Source organism: Thermobia domestica, chromosome 1 (genome assembly GCF_964235325.1).
Source record: "Thermobia domestica chromosome 1, izTheDome1.hap1.1, whole genome shotgun sequence".
In the NCBI taxonomy this organism is placed as follows: domain Eukaryota; kingdom Metazoa; phylum Arthropoda; class Insecta; order Zygentoma; family Lepismatidae; genus Thermobia; species Thermobia domestica.
Window position 1 is genome coordinate 78,492,243 of NC_137454.1, and position 15,871 is coordinate 78,508,113.

Here is a 15,871-nt window from a genome sequence, read left to right on the forward strand (position 1 = left end):
CGCCACAGTTTGCAGGTTCGATCACAAGCATTTGTTCTTCCTTCTGTCGTAGAAAACAATCAAAGGTAAGGAAAGTATAAGACAACCCTACTAGAAGGCGTTGTGGAAGGTCATTCTTCATGTGGTTTGTTCTTGCGTACGAGTTCCTTAGTGCAGTTTGTGCTTTGCTTGTTCGAGGCAACAGTCGAGAAGCTGATAGGTTGTATCGACTGAAGTATCCACAAAGAAGATATCCAGCCCATACTATGTTTGCCAGACTTTTTCAACGCTTACGAGACACGGGAAATTTACAACCTCAATACTACGACCAAGGAAGACGAAGAACCACAAGGACTCCGGACTTTGAAGAACAAGTGCTTGATCGTTTCGCCCAAGACCCAACAGTAAGTATCCGAAAAGTAGCACGTGAAACGGGAGTAGCACAAGATACTGTTTGGAAAGTAGTACACGAGCAACAGTTACACCCCTATCATCCGCAGAGGGTTCAGGTCTTACGTCCAACTGACTTTCAACCTCGCGTTCGGTTTTGTGAGTGGTTTCTCCAACGCTCTGTAATTGATCCGCAGTTTGCTTCCTACGTGCTTTTCACCGACGAAGCTTGTTTTACGAAAGACGGGATATTTAATAGTCACAATAGTCATGTATGTGCAGACGAAAATCCTTATGCAATTGTGGAAAGAGTCCATCAAGACCGATTCGCCATAAATATGTGGGCGGGTATTATCAGTGATCAGATAATAGGTCCATATTTACTACCACCACGATTAACTGCACCAGTGTATATGAGATTCCTGCGAGACATACTTCCAGAGTTATTAGAGGATGTCCCTCTCGGTGTTCGTCAACGGATGTGGTTTCAACATGATGGCGCCCCAGCCCACTCTTCAGCTAGCGCTCGAGAGTATTTGAATCAAACGTTTCGTGAGAGATGGATTGGAAGAGGCGGTCCTTGTAATTGGCCTGCACGTTACCCAGATTTGTCTCCACTTGATTTTTTCTTGTGGGGTCATGTCAAAACGCTTGTCTATGAAACGCCTATAGACAACGCAGAAGAACTATTAGCACGAATACTCGCTGCCTGTGATACTATAAGAACAGATCCTGGGTTGTTACAGCGGATGCGTCAGAACTTACTGCGACGCTGTAACGCCTGTGTTGAAGTAGAGGGACGCCATGTCCATCGCCTATTCTGGATAATTGGGAGATTTGTCTCGTTTACAGGTAATTGATGATGTTCTTGGCTGCATTCAATCCTGCTGTAAAATGTTGATTGAAGACATTATTCCCATTCTTGTGACTTTTGTTCTTAGGAAACAACCTCTTTTGCATTATGGTTGTTTCGCTCAGTTTTGTTTATTTGTTTTCAATGACAACAATACATGGAAGAAAGACTTTAATAGTGTGATCCTTTTACAACATTTTAGTACGTTTCATGACTATTACTTTTTATTAAAAGCGTCTGTTCAGTGATAGGACAGCGTAATATCATATATTTAACATTTGTACCAAATTTTTCACATTTTCCTTTCATGTTTCCCACTCTTATTTAGTGCGCGTTATGCAACCACACATGGCACGTATAAAACTGTTCGCCATTTTGTGCTTGTGCGAGATATCGACTTAGTACAGACGCATTATTGGTAGCATTTGGGACAGCTATTCATCCGTATCCTTTTCGACCCATCTTTCTTGACAGATTATCCGGGAATCCCTACGCTCCTTTGGGGAATCCCTTGTGCACGAATTGCACGATCTCGACCTAAGCATTTTTGAATACAGCAGCTTCGGTGTCTTTGACGTGACCATGCCGCATTAGCTCTATCATTCACCATAGTCGAGCTATAGAGCTTTGAATGTCATTTTCCCACGCTTTCGGCACCTTGTAGCTCCGAAATTATGTACGTTGGACAAAAGTTTATTTGAACTTTTTTTCTTGTTTCCGTGTCAGGAATCATCCCTTAAATTTTGTAACATAGTCACGCGGTCACCCTGTATATCGTAATTTTTGTACTCTTACACAAGAGCGTGGTACACGGTATGTCATATTTCCAAATTAACAATAATTTTTATGAATAATTAATATTTTTTCTGACCAGAGTAGGCACTTCTTTATTAAAAATAAAGTATTTCGTAACCGTTTCCATAACGTAACTTTATCTTCCTCAGAAGTTAATACGTATGTTCACATTAATGTAGGTAGTAGAGACATCATGATATTAAATTATTGATATACAATTATTATTGTTGCATATTATATAATTTTAAATTTATATTATGTAACAATACGATATTGTTATAATTTACCGTTTCATTTTAAAATGTTATATTAAAACTTTTCATTAATTTATCACTATTATCATTTTTATTTTTCTTTGCTTCTTCTTATTCCCAAATATCAATTAGATTTCCTAATATCCGTGAATTTTTATCCCTCAATCCTTTGTAACACACTATATCCCATAATTCATGAATTTGAAGTCCATTTGTCCAATTCATTAATATTTCTCTTTTTTTCTCTCTCTTAATCCTTCTCGCTTCTTTCCATTTGCTTATTAATGTTCTATTCTCTTTTTCTTAACCTTGTACCCCTTCCCGGTCTATATCATGTCCTGTTGTTTCTTTTACTTGTTTATATATCGCGTTATTTTCTTTTCTAAGTCTTACGTCATTCTTGTGCTGTTTTGTATCATATTACATTTCTTACATTTTACTTTATATATTACTACTTCATCTTCTTCTTTTATATCCTTCTCATCCCTCATTTTCTTAGTCACTTCTAGGATTCTTCTTCCTCCTTTTCTGTATGTACTCACACCTCCTTTTCTTAATAAGTTCTTTAGTGTCTCTGTCGTTTCTCCAATGCTCTCTATCCCATGCCATTTTCTCTTCTTGTCTTCCTTTGTGTATTTTCTGTCCTTTCCTTCTGTCCTCTTTGATTCTACTTTTCTGTATATTCTTTAGGTTATAACCATTTTTCTCTAGAAGCTTGTTAAACTTTTCTAGGCCTTCTTTCCTCTTCTCTTCTTCACTATGTATATCTTCTATTCTCCATATTTCTTATGACGTTCTTTTTTGTACTTTTATCTACGTCACTTCTTTTATGACAGAACGACAGCATTCGACTGCATGTATTATTCGGCATGCATGAATTATTCTTTACCTGCACCATTTAGATATTTTAATCAAAGGTGTTATAAACTAGTCAACTATTTAATTATTTTATATAGGTTAGAAGAAGAAGTTATATATACTTTAAAAAAATATAAAGATATAAATGTTTTGTATTTTAGAATGTTGATTGCGTATCGATAGCAACTAGATAATACAGTGTGGTAAGATGGCTGTAAGCAGCCTAGATATAACTATTCAATAAATACATTCGAATAAGCAACATTTGCAGTTTTTGTGCTAATTTAATACGTGTGCAACTCACTTATTTGTACTAGGGACCAACGTTTACGTTATACAGTAAATCCCTGCCTCACATTCTTTGTTATACCATCTTGTATGCAGTTTTCCTTCTCTTCTTTCTATTGTCATGTCCAAGTAGTTTATTCTGTTTTTTCCTACTTCTGCCTCCAGACTTATCCCTTTGTCTCCATCTTCAACGCTTTTTACAAACTTTCCCAGTTGCCTTCTTGTTCCTTTCCAACAGTCATTTACATATCTGCAATACAATATTAGGTTTTCTCCTCCTCCTTTTATCATGTTCTTTTCCCACCTATTCATTACTATTTCAGATAGAACTGGACTTAATTTCGAACCTATACTTAAGCCATCTTTTATTTTTGCTAGTTTATTACCTATTGTGCAAATACTATGATCCCACAGCATTCTTAAGGCTTTCACTATTGTTTCTTTCTTCCATTCTTTAATTTTCCTCTCATTTACTTCTTCTTCTATTACTTTTATCACATAATCTCTCTTAATACTGGTAAACATTGCTTTAATATCCATATAAATTTTAATAAAGAAGTGCATACTCTGGTCAGAAAAATATTAATTATTTAAATAATAACTCCAGAATCAACATGGAGGAAATTTTTATGAATTGGACAAATTTATACGATATTTTTTTAAACACTTAGTAAGGTCTTGAATATGGTAATTATATTTTAAATGTCTCTATTCATTTTTAGGTATTTTATACAGTATTTATTCGTTATTAAGATCTTCACGATGACACCTTGTAATATTTTCACAGTTACTCAGTTTCAGTGATTTATTTCTTGGCTGCCTAATAGAAGTTGATAAAAATGTCAAATATCTAGTTTTATCAGCATTTAGCTCTAACATATTATTAAGTTATAACTTTGTTTTTCTCAGTTCTAATTTAACTTTTAAGAATGTTTCATCTCATGACAGTGAGGGAAGTATGATCAGCGAAAGATTGTGTATATATACATAATTCATTAACTGCATCATAACATTATGTAAAACAGAATTATTAAGTGCACAATTACCAGTAGCAATGAGTATATCTAGGTACAAACATCGTAAGTTCTTTTCAATAGCTTCCGAATGGATTGACCAATTGGAATACAGAGTTTGTTACCATATACGTTAAAGAAAATGGAATTAAAATTGGTCAGCTTGTTACTGACAAAAAGGATACCCAATTGTTGATTACACATGATACGTATAGATTAAAGAGAAGAGCATTGTCCAAGGATTTAATGTAAAGAGCTGATAATGAGTTCTCTAATGTGAGTGGGTTACATCGGACAAGTTTGATTAATCGGGGCCACTTTTTGCAGAAGAAAAACCTTGTTGAACTCCTTCGTGGCTATATGATTAGCATACGCACCTTCTGCGCGGGAGCACGGTGGCTCAGTGGTAGAGCGGTTACTTCTGATGTATGGGGTCCCTGGTTCGATCCCCGGCCAAGTAAGCTTGTGGTGGACAACATCGTGTCCGTGTGTTTTCTCGGGGTACTCTCGTTTTCTCCATTCCATCAATCCTTCCATTAGCGTTTACTTGCCTAAGTCATTGTCTCCCTTAGCCTAACAGATATAATTGTGGGACGTTAAACAAAGATTTCATTTTCATTTCTGTGCGGGAGACCTGGGTTTGATTCCCGGTGGAAGCTCTTGTGGTTCGGATCCCACATTAAGCTGTAACTCCATGCCTCATATAGCCTCGGTGCTGAATGAGACACTTTAACTCAAAATATCAATCCAGCCAAAACAAATGTATATCGTTTCTCTAGTTCTCGTGACTCCTAAACAGGTAAAAATTCTACTAAGTGATGAAACTGTTGAAATAGAATAAACTATGGCATTTTTATTGAACAAAGAAATTCGTAATATACAAAGAGTGAAAAAGTAACTGATTGAACCGGGACTCGAACCCGGGGTCTCCGGCATACCGTGCCGATGGGTTAACCATTACGCCACCCAGTCCACCTCCCAGAACAACCAAATACCTTCTCACTCCTGTAGTCGGTGCTCTCCACTCAGACCACATGCACCACAGCTACTGTTCTTGAACCATCCAGTGTCCATATATTGAGAACACCTTTTGACGATTGTGATTTTATGTATTAATGAAAAAGGGGGAAAAACCGATTTAAACCTAATTTTTACACACCAAATCCTCTGTAGGTGCGAATTCAGCAACACAAAGAGTGAAAAAGTGATTTACTGGATCGGGACTCGAACCGGGGATCTCTGGCATACCGTACCGATGCGTTAACCGCTACCCACCCAGTCTGCCTCCCAGAAAATCCAAAACACCCTCTCACTCCTGTAGTCGGTGCTCTCCGCTCCGACCTTCAATCACTTTTTCGCTCTTTGTATGTTATTGAATTCGCACCGACAGAGAATTTGTGTGTAAAAATTGGATTAAATCGATTGTTTTCTTCTTTCATTAATATAAAAGAAATTTGTAGTTATTCCAGTCAAAATTTCATTTGAATATCATGGCCGTCATGACAATGATAATAATTAAAGGCTAGAATGGTCACTTTTCTCTTAGAAGACAGACAATAATGGTCGGATCTGAAGTGAATAAAGACTGAGATATGTCTCCAAATGAAATGAATTTTCTAAGTTTAGTTTTACCTTCGTGCCCTTTAGGCTAAAGAAGACGGGTGATTAATGAACTATAAAATAATGAATGAGAATGTGGAAGGAAACGAGAGAATTCCGAGGAAACCCAGGATAGGATGTTGTCCACCACAAACCCACATGGTCTGGGATAGAGCCAAGGGCCTTTCGTACGAGAAGTAAGCATTCTGTACTAAGGCACTGCGCCCCCAAGTATGTTTTCAGTGTGAGTACTCAAGTATGTGCAAAGCCATGTTATTCATTTAAATAGGACTTGCTCAATCAACGTGAGCAGATTATCTTCTGAAAGGACATTAGTCTAAGTGCCAGAAAGTAAAAACGTTAGCTTTGTCGTATCACGCAACATACACCTTACCTGATTTTTAGGGATATGACTCTTAATGTGTGATTCACCAAAACATACAAGCTGATAAATTACATTCCCTACGAGTTCAGCAATAAACTGTTTCATCCTAAATGTATTCGACCGCTCTGTTAAGGAGTCATCCGTATTGGCTAATGTTATTCAAACAAAATTACCGTATTACCCAGAACATGAATACTAACTAAAATAAAAGAAAATACAATTTGTTGTAAGTCAGTACTTTCTTAAAACTCTGCTTTCACATTTATTCAGTACAATAGACAACATATTTTTGCAATAGAAATGAATTAACTTACGATTATATATTAATTATAATCAGGGTGGATTGGTTTAAATCAGTCTGATTTAAATCACGATTTTAATCAAGATTTAAATCACTTGACTTTTTTTTAAATCGTTGATTTAAATCAAATTCCGAAATAAATTAATTTAAACAGAAAAGAAATAAAATCTCGTTTCTGTTCTGTTATTTCGATTATGGAAAATAATAATCATAATGCATTGAAACTCAAATGTATGTAAGTACAGTATGAAAACGAGTATCATGCAGAGAATGATTAGGGAAAATCCCGTTTTGAACGAGTAACAGTGAATCCTGCTTTCTTCTCTTAGTAACAAGGTTTTTAAACCGTTAACTATTCCAACGGGGAAATCACCATGGACATTTAAGACGAAAATTCTTTTGTGTCCACGTCTATTTGTGTTTCCAGATAATAGGGGCGTATTTAGAGGGGTTCGATCCCCTCTCCGAAAAAAAATTAAAACTTTTAGGCGAAATTTATGTACTAAATGGGGGAGAGTGGCCAAAATCGCACCACTTTTTACATAAATTGCTTTAATTTGAAACTTTTGAAGAAATTTAAAATGATTTTTTGATCGTAATGAACTTTATAGTTTACAATTCTTTTACAGTGATTTCATAACGATATCTTGTTATGATAAAAATGATGAAGCCTGCGATTGGTGCGATTTACCCAACAGATTTCCCAAATGGCACCATGTGAAGCCAAAATCCATGCCATTTGAATACACGCAAATTTTACAGTAATGCATATGGGTAAAACAAATCATCATTTCCATGGAATATTGCATTATTTTGTTTATGTTATATTAAGATGAGGTATAATACATCTTTAAAGAGAAAAATACTGCAATGTAAATAACCGAACACAGAAATAACACCTTAGAAATAAGCTAAGTAGAAATGCAACCTAGAAGTAAAACAAATTTATATATCTATGATATATCACATTCTTTTATCTCAGTGTTATTAATACGAGGAAGAACATATCAGTAAAGAAAAAATATCCATATTGTTGATCCAATGAGCAATATTGTTCATAATCATATGGAACGTAAAGTATGTATATTTATGGAAAACAGACAGCTATACCTTATGTGCACAAAAATCACATTGGAATGCACGTTCATCTCCTGAAACACCCGCACAAGGCTCATGTATCCAGACTTTACACAGAACACTCTGTACCATATCTTCGACTAAATTTTATTGACAAAGGACGCAAAACCAATCTTGTTCATTGATTTCCAAAGCCGCATTTGAAACACTGCGAATGTGTAGCTCGGAGCATCGTGATTTGGATGTGTATATACTTTTCGAATACACTTTTTGGTGTTAAGGTTTCCTGAAGCACATACAGACCTAGCTGACGGTTCAGAAAGATTAGATCTCTCCATATGTTTGGATACTCTTAATTGCCTTTGCCATTATTCTTCAAAATGTTTTTTTGTAAGGACTTGATGAGAGTACTTCCGTTCTTTGTGGTTGCATGTTGGTAGTTCTATTTCCTCCTATTATTGGGCTGGGCAGCGTCACTTTATTTTCTATATATTTTTTCAAAGCACGATTCATAGACTCCGGAGACCATTTTCCATATTGCCATGTGCCCACCTTATGTGAATTGTAACGGAAAACAATTCATCATGGGAGCCAAAATCGCACTGGTGCGATTTCGGACACACGGTAGTAATGCGATTTGGGAAACTACATCATTAAAAAAAAAATAAAAATAAATATTCTTTACATACCTCACAAATTAAAAAAATAATAACTTGAGTTTGTCACTATAATATTAATGGTATTTTGTTTATAACTACTTATTGAAATATAAGCTAATTCTCTTACCTTAATACCTATTCTACTGTGAAATGCACCGAAAACTAGTAAGGGATACTCCAATTATATTGTACTGCAACTGCACACACACATAACTTACTGAACGTCGTCACTTTACTCTGTAATTATGGAAATATGTTTAGGTACTTAATTTAACTATTAGATCGCTTGTTAGTACTACGGTTCTTTTTAAACTAGGGGTGGTGCGATTTAGAGCCCGGTGCGATATCGGGAACTCTCCTCTACATAGAAGTTCCTCGTAATTGTAATACAGGAAATTTTGGATGCGTTAAAATGTCGAATAATACTTTCAAATATCTAGGATCAATATTAACAGACGAAAACGATATTCACGAAGAAATTAAATGTCCACTAAAGGCAGGGAATTCCTCTTATTATTCAGTTCAAAATCTCTTCTCGTCGCGAATTATGTCGAGAAATTTGAAGATTAAAATATATAAAACGATAATCTTGCCTGTTGTTCTGTATGGTTGCGAAACATGGTCGCTTACTATGAGGGAAAAGCATAGACTGAAAGTATTTGAGAACAAGATCCTAAGACGAATATTCGGACCCAAGAGGAATGAGAATGGGAAATGGCGGAAACTTCATAACGAGAAACGGTTTACCAAACATTGTTAGGGTCATCAAGTCTAGGAGACTCAGGTGGGCAGGTCATGTAGCCAGGATGGAAGAAATTAGGAACGCTTTCAAAGTCTTAACTGAAAGGCTAATCAGAAAACGACCATTAGGAAGACCTAGGTGCAAATGGGAGAACAATATTAAAATGCATCTCGTAGAAATAGGAATACAAAATAGAAACTGAATCCAGTTAGCTAGGGATAGAAGTCAGTGGAGAGCTTTTGTGAGCGCGGCATTGAACCTCCGGGTTCTATAGGCTATGGAGTTAGTTAATTTTAATCGAAATTTAGGTACTTTATATGTATTTCATGCCGCTAGCTAGTTCTGATTTATTATAAAAATATGCCCCTGTCAAATATTAGTAACCTTTGTAAAAATAAATAAATAAATAAAAAAAAAGTCATGTTGATAAACGTTGCTGTACTTTCTCCATAATGCGTAAGAAACATTGGGATTGAAATAGGTTAACGATTGGGGATGAATTCAAAATTAAACCCAAATACTTTCACTTAAATGGCATAATTAACATTTAATACTAAGTTTTAATGTTTTTTCTTCAGTTCGCGACTTGTATTATACGAGGAGAAAGATTTGATTTAAATCAAAAAGATCAACAAAAATGATTTTAAAAAAAAATCATGATTTTTTCCACCCTGATTATAATTTGCATTGTAATACGTGAGGATAACAGGGGAGTCTGTCGAAAACGTTCCCATAAATATATCATGACGTATTACAAGGTAAGGTATAGGTTATGTTTTTGCTGTACTTGTAAAGAGCATTCCCAATAAGTTAATTTTGCAACGAGGAAAACAATGTTAAATTGACAGGTCTGTTAGTACATGTATGAAGCTCGACGTATTCATTAAACAAAAATATCCACATCCTAATTGCTGTGTATATTGTATTGTCTGAAAAATCCTCAATATTCATATTTTTTAAAAAGTGAATATAAAATTTTATTTTGACAAGAAAAGAATATGTAGTTTGATTTGTGTTAAAGATGTCATATATGCACTTTCTAGGGAGGAACAGTCAAGAATAATGGTAATGTCACTCAAGAAAATTGCGTAATGTTAGAATTTTTTTCATTTTTATTTATTGATTTACTTTTTTTTCAGATTTGGAGAATAAATACCAAATACAACGTGCTGTATGTATCAGGGCCTGCTGTTCCTGGACCTACGAATCAGTTTTGTTACATATATGACACTTTGTTGCCTTTCAGGTAAGAGTTATTGCTAACGTAGTATATCTGACAAAATTTAAGGAACTATGCACAACATCCAACTATCAAACTGTACATTGCATTTGACATGTCTGACGTACGAAACCAGTAGTAGTGCGGCTTTAAGTCCCATGCCAGCGTGGCATCATAGGCGGGTGAACCTACATAAAGATCGAACAGCGTGAATCTAAAGGTTCAGTCATATAGTCTTTAAATATTGTAGGAAGAAAACAGGACGACTGCGAATAATGCTGTAAACAGACCTATATAGAATAAAATAATGCCATTTCTTTATGTAAATACCTTACTTTTTTCCTGCAAAGTTTCAAATCTGAAATTGGGAGCACGGTGGTTCAGTGGTAGAGCTCTTACCTCTGGTACGTGAGGTCCCTAGTTCGACCCCCAACCAGGTATGTTTGTGGTGGATAATATCATGTCCATGGGTTGTGTCGGGGTACTCCCGTTTACTTCCAGTTCACATTCTACCAGTTATTCATTATTCGCTTGCCTTAATCATTATTCATCATCATTATTTACTTGCCTTAATCATTCGTCTCCCTTACCCTAACGGCAGTGTTAAACTGAAATATATTATTTAATTTTTTTTTTTTTTTCAAATCTGAAATAAAGTTGCGTAATTGTCATTTTGAAACAGAATCCATTACCGACTGCATATGGTGTATTTTAAGGCCATTATTAATGTGAGTTCTGCTCGAAGATAAAAGTTGTTTAAAACATCATACAGCTGTCATTAGCAACGAAGACAGCAGACAAGAATTAATAATTTCGTTAATAAAGACAGGTGACGTAACAAAATGAACGTTTTCGAATTTCTCTATTTTACTTCGGACAATAATAGAAAGAGATAAAATAAGGTAACTACAATGCTAGATTGATGATGAAACAGAAGATGCTCAAGGCATGAGACAATGACTTCTTCTTAATGGATAAATACCATTTAGTCCTGTACTGCCTCTGAAAGTCTACAAATAAACGACATACACTAAGTCTAATTTTGATTGTGTTTTTATTCGCATATTCGTATAGTTACATAAGCAAGACCTTAAACTTCTGAAACTATTATACCTTCATCTTTACAACGTAGAAAACTGTTGAAAAAGAAAAGGGAAGACTGATGAAGACTTGTCATTATACACTGACAAGCCATAATACTACAATCACCTACCTAATGCCTAGTATGTTCACCTAGGACACCAGGACACCAGCAATGTGGATTGGATGGAAGCAGTGGGGCCTTGGTAAGTGGATAAAGGCATGGTGCACCACATCTACACACACAAGTCACTTAATTTCTGTAAATTCCGCAAAGGAGAGTGATGAGCGTAGATCTGACGTTCAATGGTATCCCAAAGGTTAAGATTGGGTGAGTTTGGGGGCTATGGAAGCAATTAAAATTCACCACTGTGCTCCAAAACTATTGCAGGACAACGTCAACTTTGTGGCAAAGAGCATTCTAGCCCATATGAATAGGTGTACATCATCAGAAATGACTTACTGACAGCTAGGAGCCGTATTGGTGCTCTCCACACGCACTATCGGGGCCATGGATGACCATGTAAAAGTTGCCCAAATCAAAATGGAGGCACAACCAGACTGTCGTTATTCTACTGTGCACGCCTTAAGCAGCTGTTTCCCTGAAAGATGACGGATTTTGACCTGGCCGTCAATGAGTTGAAAACAGTATCAGATTCATCAGACTATACAAGTGGTGCCATTCCTCAGCGGTTCGATGACTGCGAACTTGTCTGTTTTAGTCATAATGGATGGTACCGTGCAGTTAACGCTGGTACACGTATTGCACGTCGGCGGCGGAGGCCCATATCTAAGTGTTGGGTGAATTGCGTGCTCAGACACTCGCTTTGTCTACTGTTAAAGTCTGCTCTTAGTTGTGCCAGTTTACGCTCTATCTTGTATCACCTTGACTATCTACGATGTCCGACATCTTCAGTGAAGTGTGACCGCCCCATATCTCTGTCCTTTTCCCCACCTTTGGAAGACACTAACCACGGCAGCTCGCGAACACCAGACAAAGTCGCGTTGTTTCCGAGATGTTTGCTCGCAGCCATCTGATCATCACAATCTGGCCCCAATCAAACACGAATATATTCCTAGTTTTCCCCAATCTACGCACAAGCATCACACTGACTAATCTAGTGAGGTCCCTGTCACCGTCTGGCAAGCAGTTCTGTTGTACCCTTCTCTTACGTCAGCCCAACTACTTCGTTCAAAAAGTAGCGGATGGTTATAATGTTTTGGGTGGCGAGGGTATAGTTTATTTTAGTGGAATGCTCGAAAATCAGTATTCTTTAACCTGCTGACATGGTATAAAGTTAAGGCCATGATAGGAATGTTCATGAAGAAATAATAAATTTTTTCTTATATTACTTCCTCTATAGATATGAATTTAGTGATATACAGATAGTCATAAAATGCTCGACTGGACCGGGATTCAAAGACACTGAGTTATATAAACACAATAAGAGGTGTGGTAGAGTCTGTGATCTGAGTTGCTGAGCACTAACTCAAGAGTGATAGAATGTATGGATTTTCAGAGAGTGAACTGGGCAGCGTAGTACTTAACGCACTGGCAGAGTAAACTTGAAACCCTGGTGGTCGTGCATTCTTGCATATCAAGTTATGTATTAGTGTTTCACCATTCATTTCTTATCTTCCCGTTACGTCTGACACGTGTATCTTTGCACGCTAAAGTTCAAATAAAATAAAATAATTAGTATTCTTTGTTAGTATTTGTATGTTACCCAGGTTGTTAAGTACCTTATGCAAGATTTCGACATTTATGGAGAATCTGGAAAACTCCGGTTTCTCAATTTTAAAATGCAAGAAATAATTGCGGTAGGGGTCAATGTGATTGCACAGATCACCAAACTAAATCCGTCAAGCAACCAGTTGTTTTTTTTTTTTTTTTTTTTTTTTAAAATTAGTAAAGCCACAAAACCTAAATAATTAAAATGGTGTCACATTCATCCAGGTGATCCTCCTTAAATAAATAAACTTCAGAACTGACAGACTAAACTGTAAACATGTAACACCCCCGTAGTCAGTCTCTGTTACTTAAAACAACTTCCTTATTAAAGCATTCCTTCTATTCGTTTTAGTAATAGCTCGAAATTTCCCTGCAGTAAATATTTTCTATAATTTCCTATGTATCATGCAATCCAAAAGTCGGGCACACCAAAATTAAATTGCCTTTTTAAAAAGTTCCATCGGTTACCACAAGATGGTACCATAGGTATTAACAACACACCTGGACACCATTGAGATGCGTGTTCAGCACACGATGCTTGCATTAGTGCTTTGTATATTCCTTGGGCGAACATGTTATTTTCCCAGAAGCAAAGAGTTTTCACTGTTGAACATTATTTTGCCAGTGGATATTTTTGTGCACGTGTTGCAGATGAAATTCGTAGGAAATATCCTAATGTTGCAGTGCCTAACGATTCAGTCATTACGAGATTAATCGCCTGTTTTAGAGATTGCGGATCTGTTGCAGACAAGAAGAGAACCGGGAGAACCCCCCCCCCCCCCTCCCATTTTGACTTATGCTAAACTGGCTGAGATTAAATATGTAATGCAGCGTTCGGCCTCATAAACCTCGTGGAAGATTATCAGCGCACTTTCAGATTTCATATGGAAATGCTCAGACATTACACTTTCGAGCATACCATGTTCATAGTGTTCAGGAATTGAAAGGGCCGGCTAAATGTAAGATCGTAGTGTACTGGGTTTCGCTAATTTGACAACCATGGAGTTGCAGACTTGACTCTGTTTTCTTCTGAGACAGGTGAGGCGTGGCTTCACCTTAGAAACTACATAAATAGTCAAAACACTCGAATTTGGTCAATTGAAAATCCACATGTGTTACACAAAACCCTCTGAACATTCTCAAAAAATTGCAGTTTGGTGTGCTATATCACGTCGCCATATAGTAGGGTCCATTTTCTTTGAAACTACAGTGAACAGTGCTGTGTACCAAGATACCATTACATAGTTGATTGCGTTTCTTGACAAGCATGAACGTGATTGCTGGTCGCAGCAGGACAGTGCCACATGTCATACATCTAACAACACCATGCATTTCTTGTGCAAGTTTTTTGGCGAGCGTATCATTTCTAAAAGACTTCCCCCCCCCCCCAACCCACCCCACGTTCACCCAATTTGACATTTCCTGATTTCTTCCTGAGAAGTTACCTTAAAGGTAAAGTGTATAAGAACAGGCCACACACGCAATGGAGAAACTAAAGATGAACATAACGAATGACATTAACAACATCAAAGTACACATCCTCCATAAACATGGTAAAAAAGAGTTCGTACTTACATTACTGAACGGGGCAGCTATTTTGAGCGTTTGTTGTGAAAATGTATAATACTATATCAAGTAGTATTACTTAATGTCATCTGTATTAATGCATTATTTTAGTATGCACAATTTTTGGGTTACCCATTATATACAGATAATAATTCAATTTATTGTTTAAAATTACAGAAAATTCAAGAGTCCACCTTGTTTCCCAACATTTTATCCAGAGGACCAAAAGGAGCCTTTAGAAGAAGATATTTTTGATGAGGAGGTGCATGTGTTTGGTGAACCAACTATAACATTTCAGGAGGTTAAGCAGTGATAAATTATCAGTTGTTTTGTAGTACAATGTAAATAAACCATTACTCTATATTTTTTTTCTGTATACTAATTTCACTAAGCAGCAGTTTCCCCTGTATTGTTTGTACACGCTATCTTCTATCCTTATTGTTACATATTAGTTTTTAATGTTTCTGTTAAAGCGCGTGTTGACGTGGCTTTTGCATTTGCAAAATTTTTTTTTTATGCTAGTTTTATTTATTGAAGTAGAAGGGTGATGATAAATCTTTATTACTTTTGGCACAAGGTACTACCCGCACTCAGATATTGACCAAAAGAACACTGTAGAAATGAGAGCGCCTTCGGAAATGCTTCGCGGTTAAGAGAAATTGGCGCATTTATTCCACGATTTCCAGACGCAAGACATTTGTCATGGTAACGCGGTAATAACGATGGACTGGTGAACAAATTGGAAACTTATTGTGCAAGCATCAATGAACATATTTTCTTTTGTTTTTGTCATCTAATGGTATATTAAAAGATAAACTGAAAAGATATCCAAAATGCTTCCGTATGATTCAAGTAATTTCTTCACTTCCTGTGCCAACGAAAATGCAAGACTCCGAAAGTTAAAAGCTGTCAAAGAAATCGTTCGCTGATACAAGGTTTGTGTTTACTTTCATCCAATATGTTTATCTTCCTTATTTCTGATCTGTTTATTCTTTAATGGTGCTTGTTTCGGAAACTTGGAGAAAAATTACAGTTCTTCCTTTCATATACAGGGGTTGATTCTTTTATATTGAACCGAAGT

General features: G+C 36.4%; 1 protein-coding gene across 1 annotated transcript in view; it reads left to right on the forward strand.

The window, feature by feature from the left end:
- The window catches only part of mRpL3 (mitochondrial ribosomal protein L3), a 40,642-nt gene extending 25,489 nt beyond the window's left edge, over nucleotides 1–15,153 (forward strand). The window contains exons 7-8 of the mRNA XM_081759817.1: nucleotides 10,333–10,439; nucleotides 14,968–15,153. Coding sequence (XP_081615943.1) covers nucleotides 10,333–10,439; nucleotides 14,968–15,103 — 243 coding nt within the window. The 3' untranslated portion in view covers nucleotides 15,104–15,153. The remainder of the gene's footprint in view (nucleotides 1–10,332; nucleotides 10,440–14,967) is intronic.
- Nucleotides 15,154–15,871: the final 718 nt, after the last annotated feature.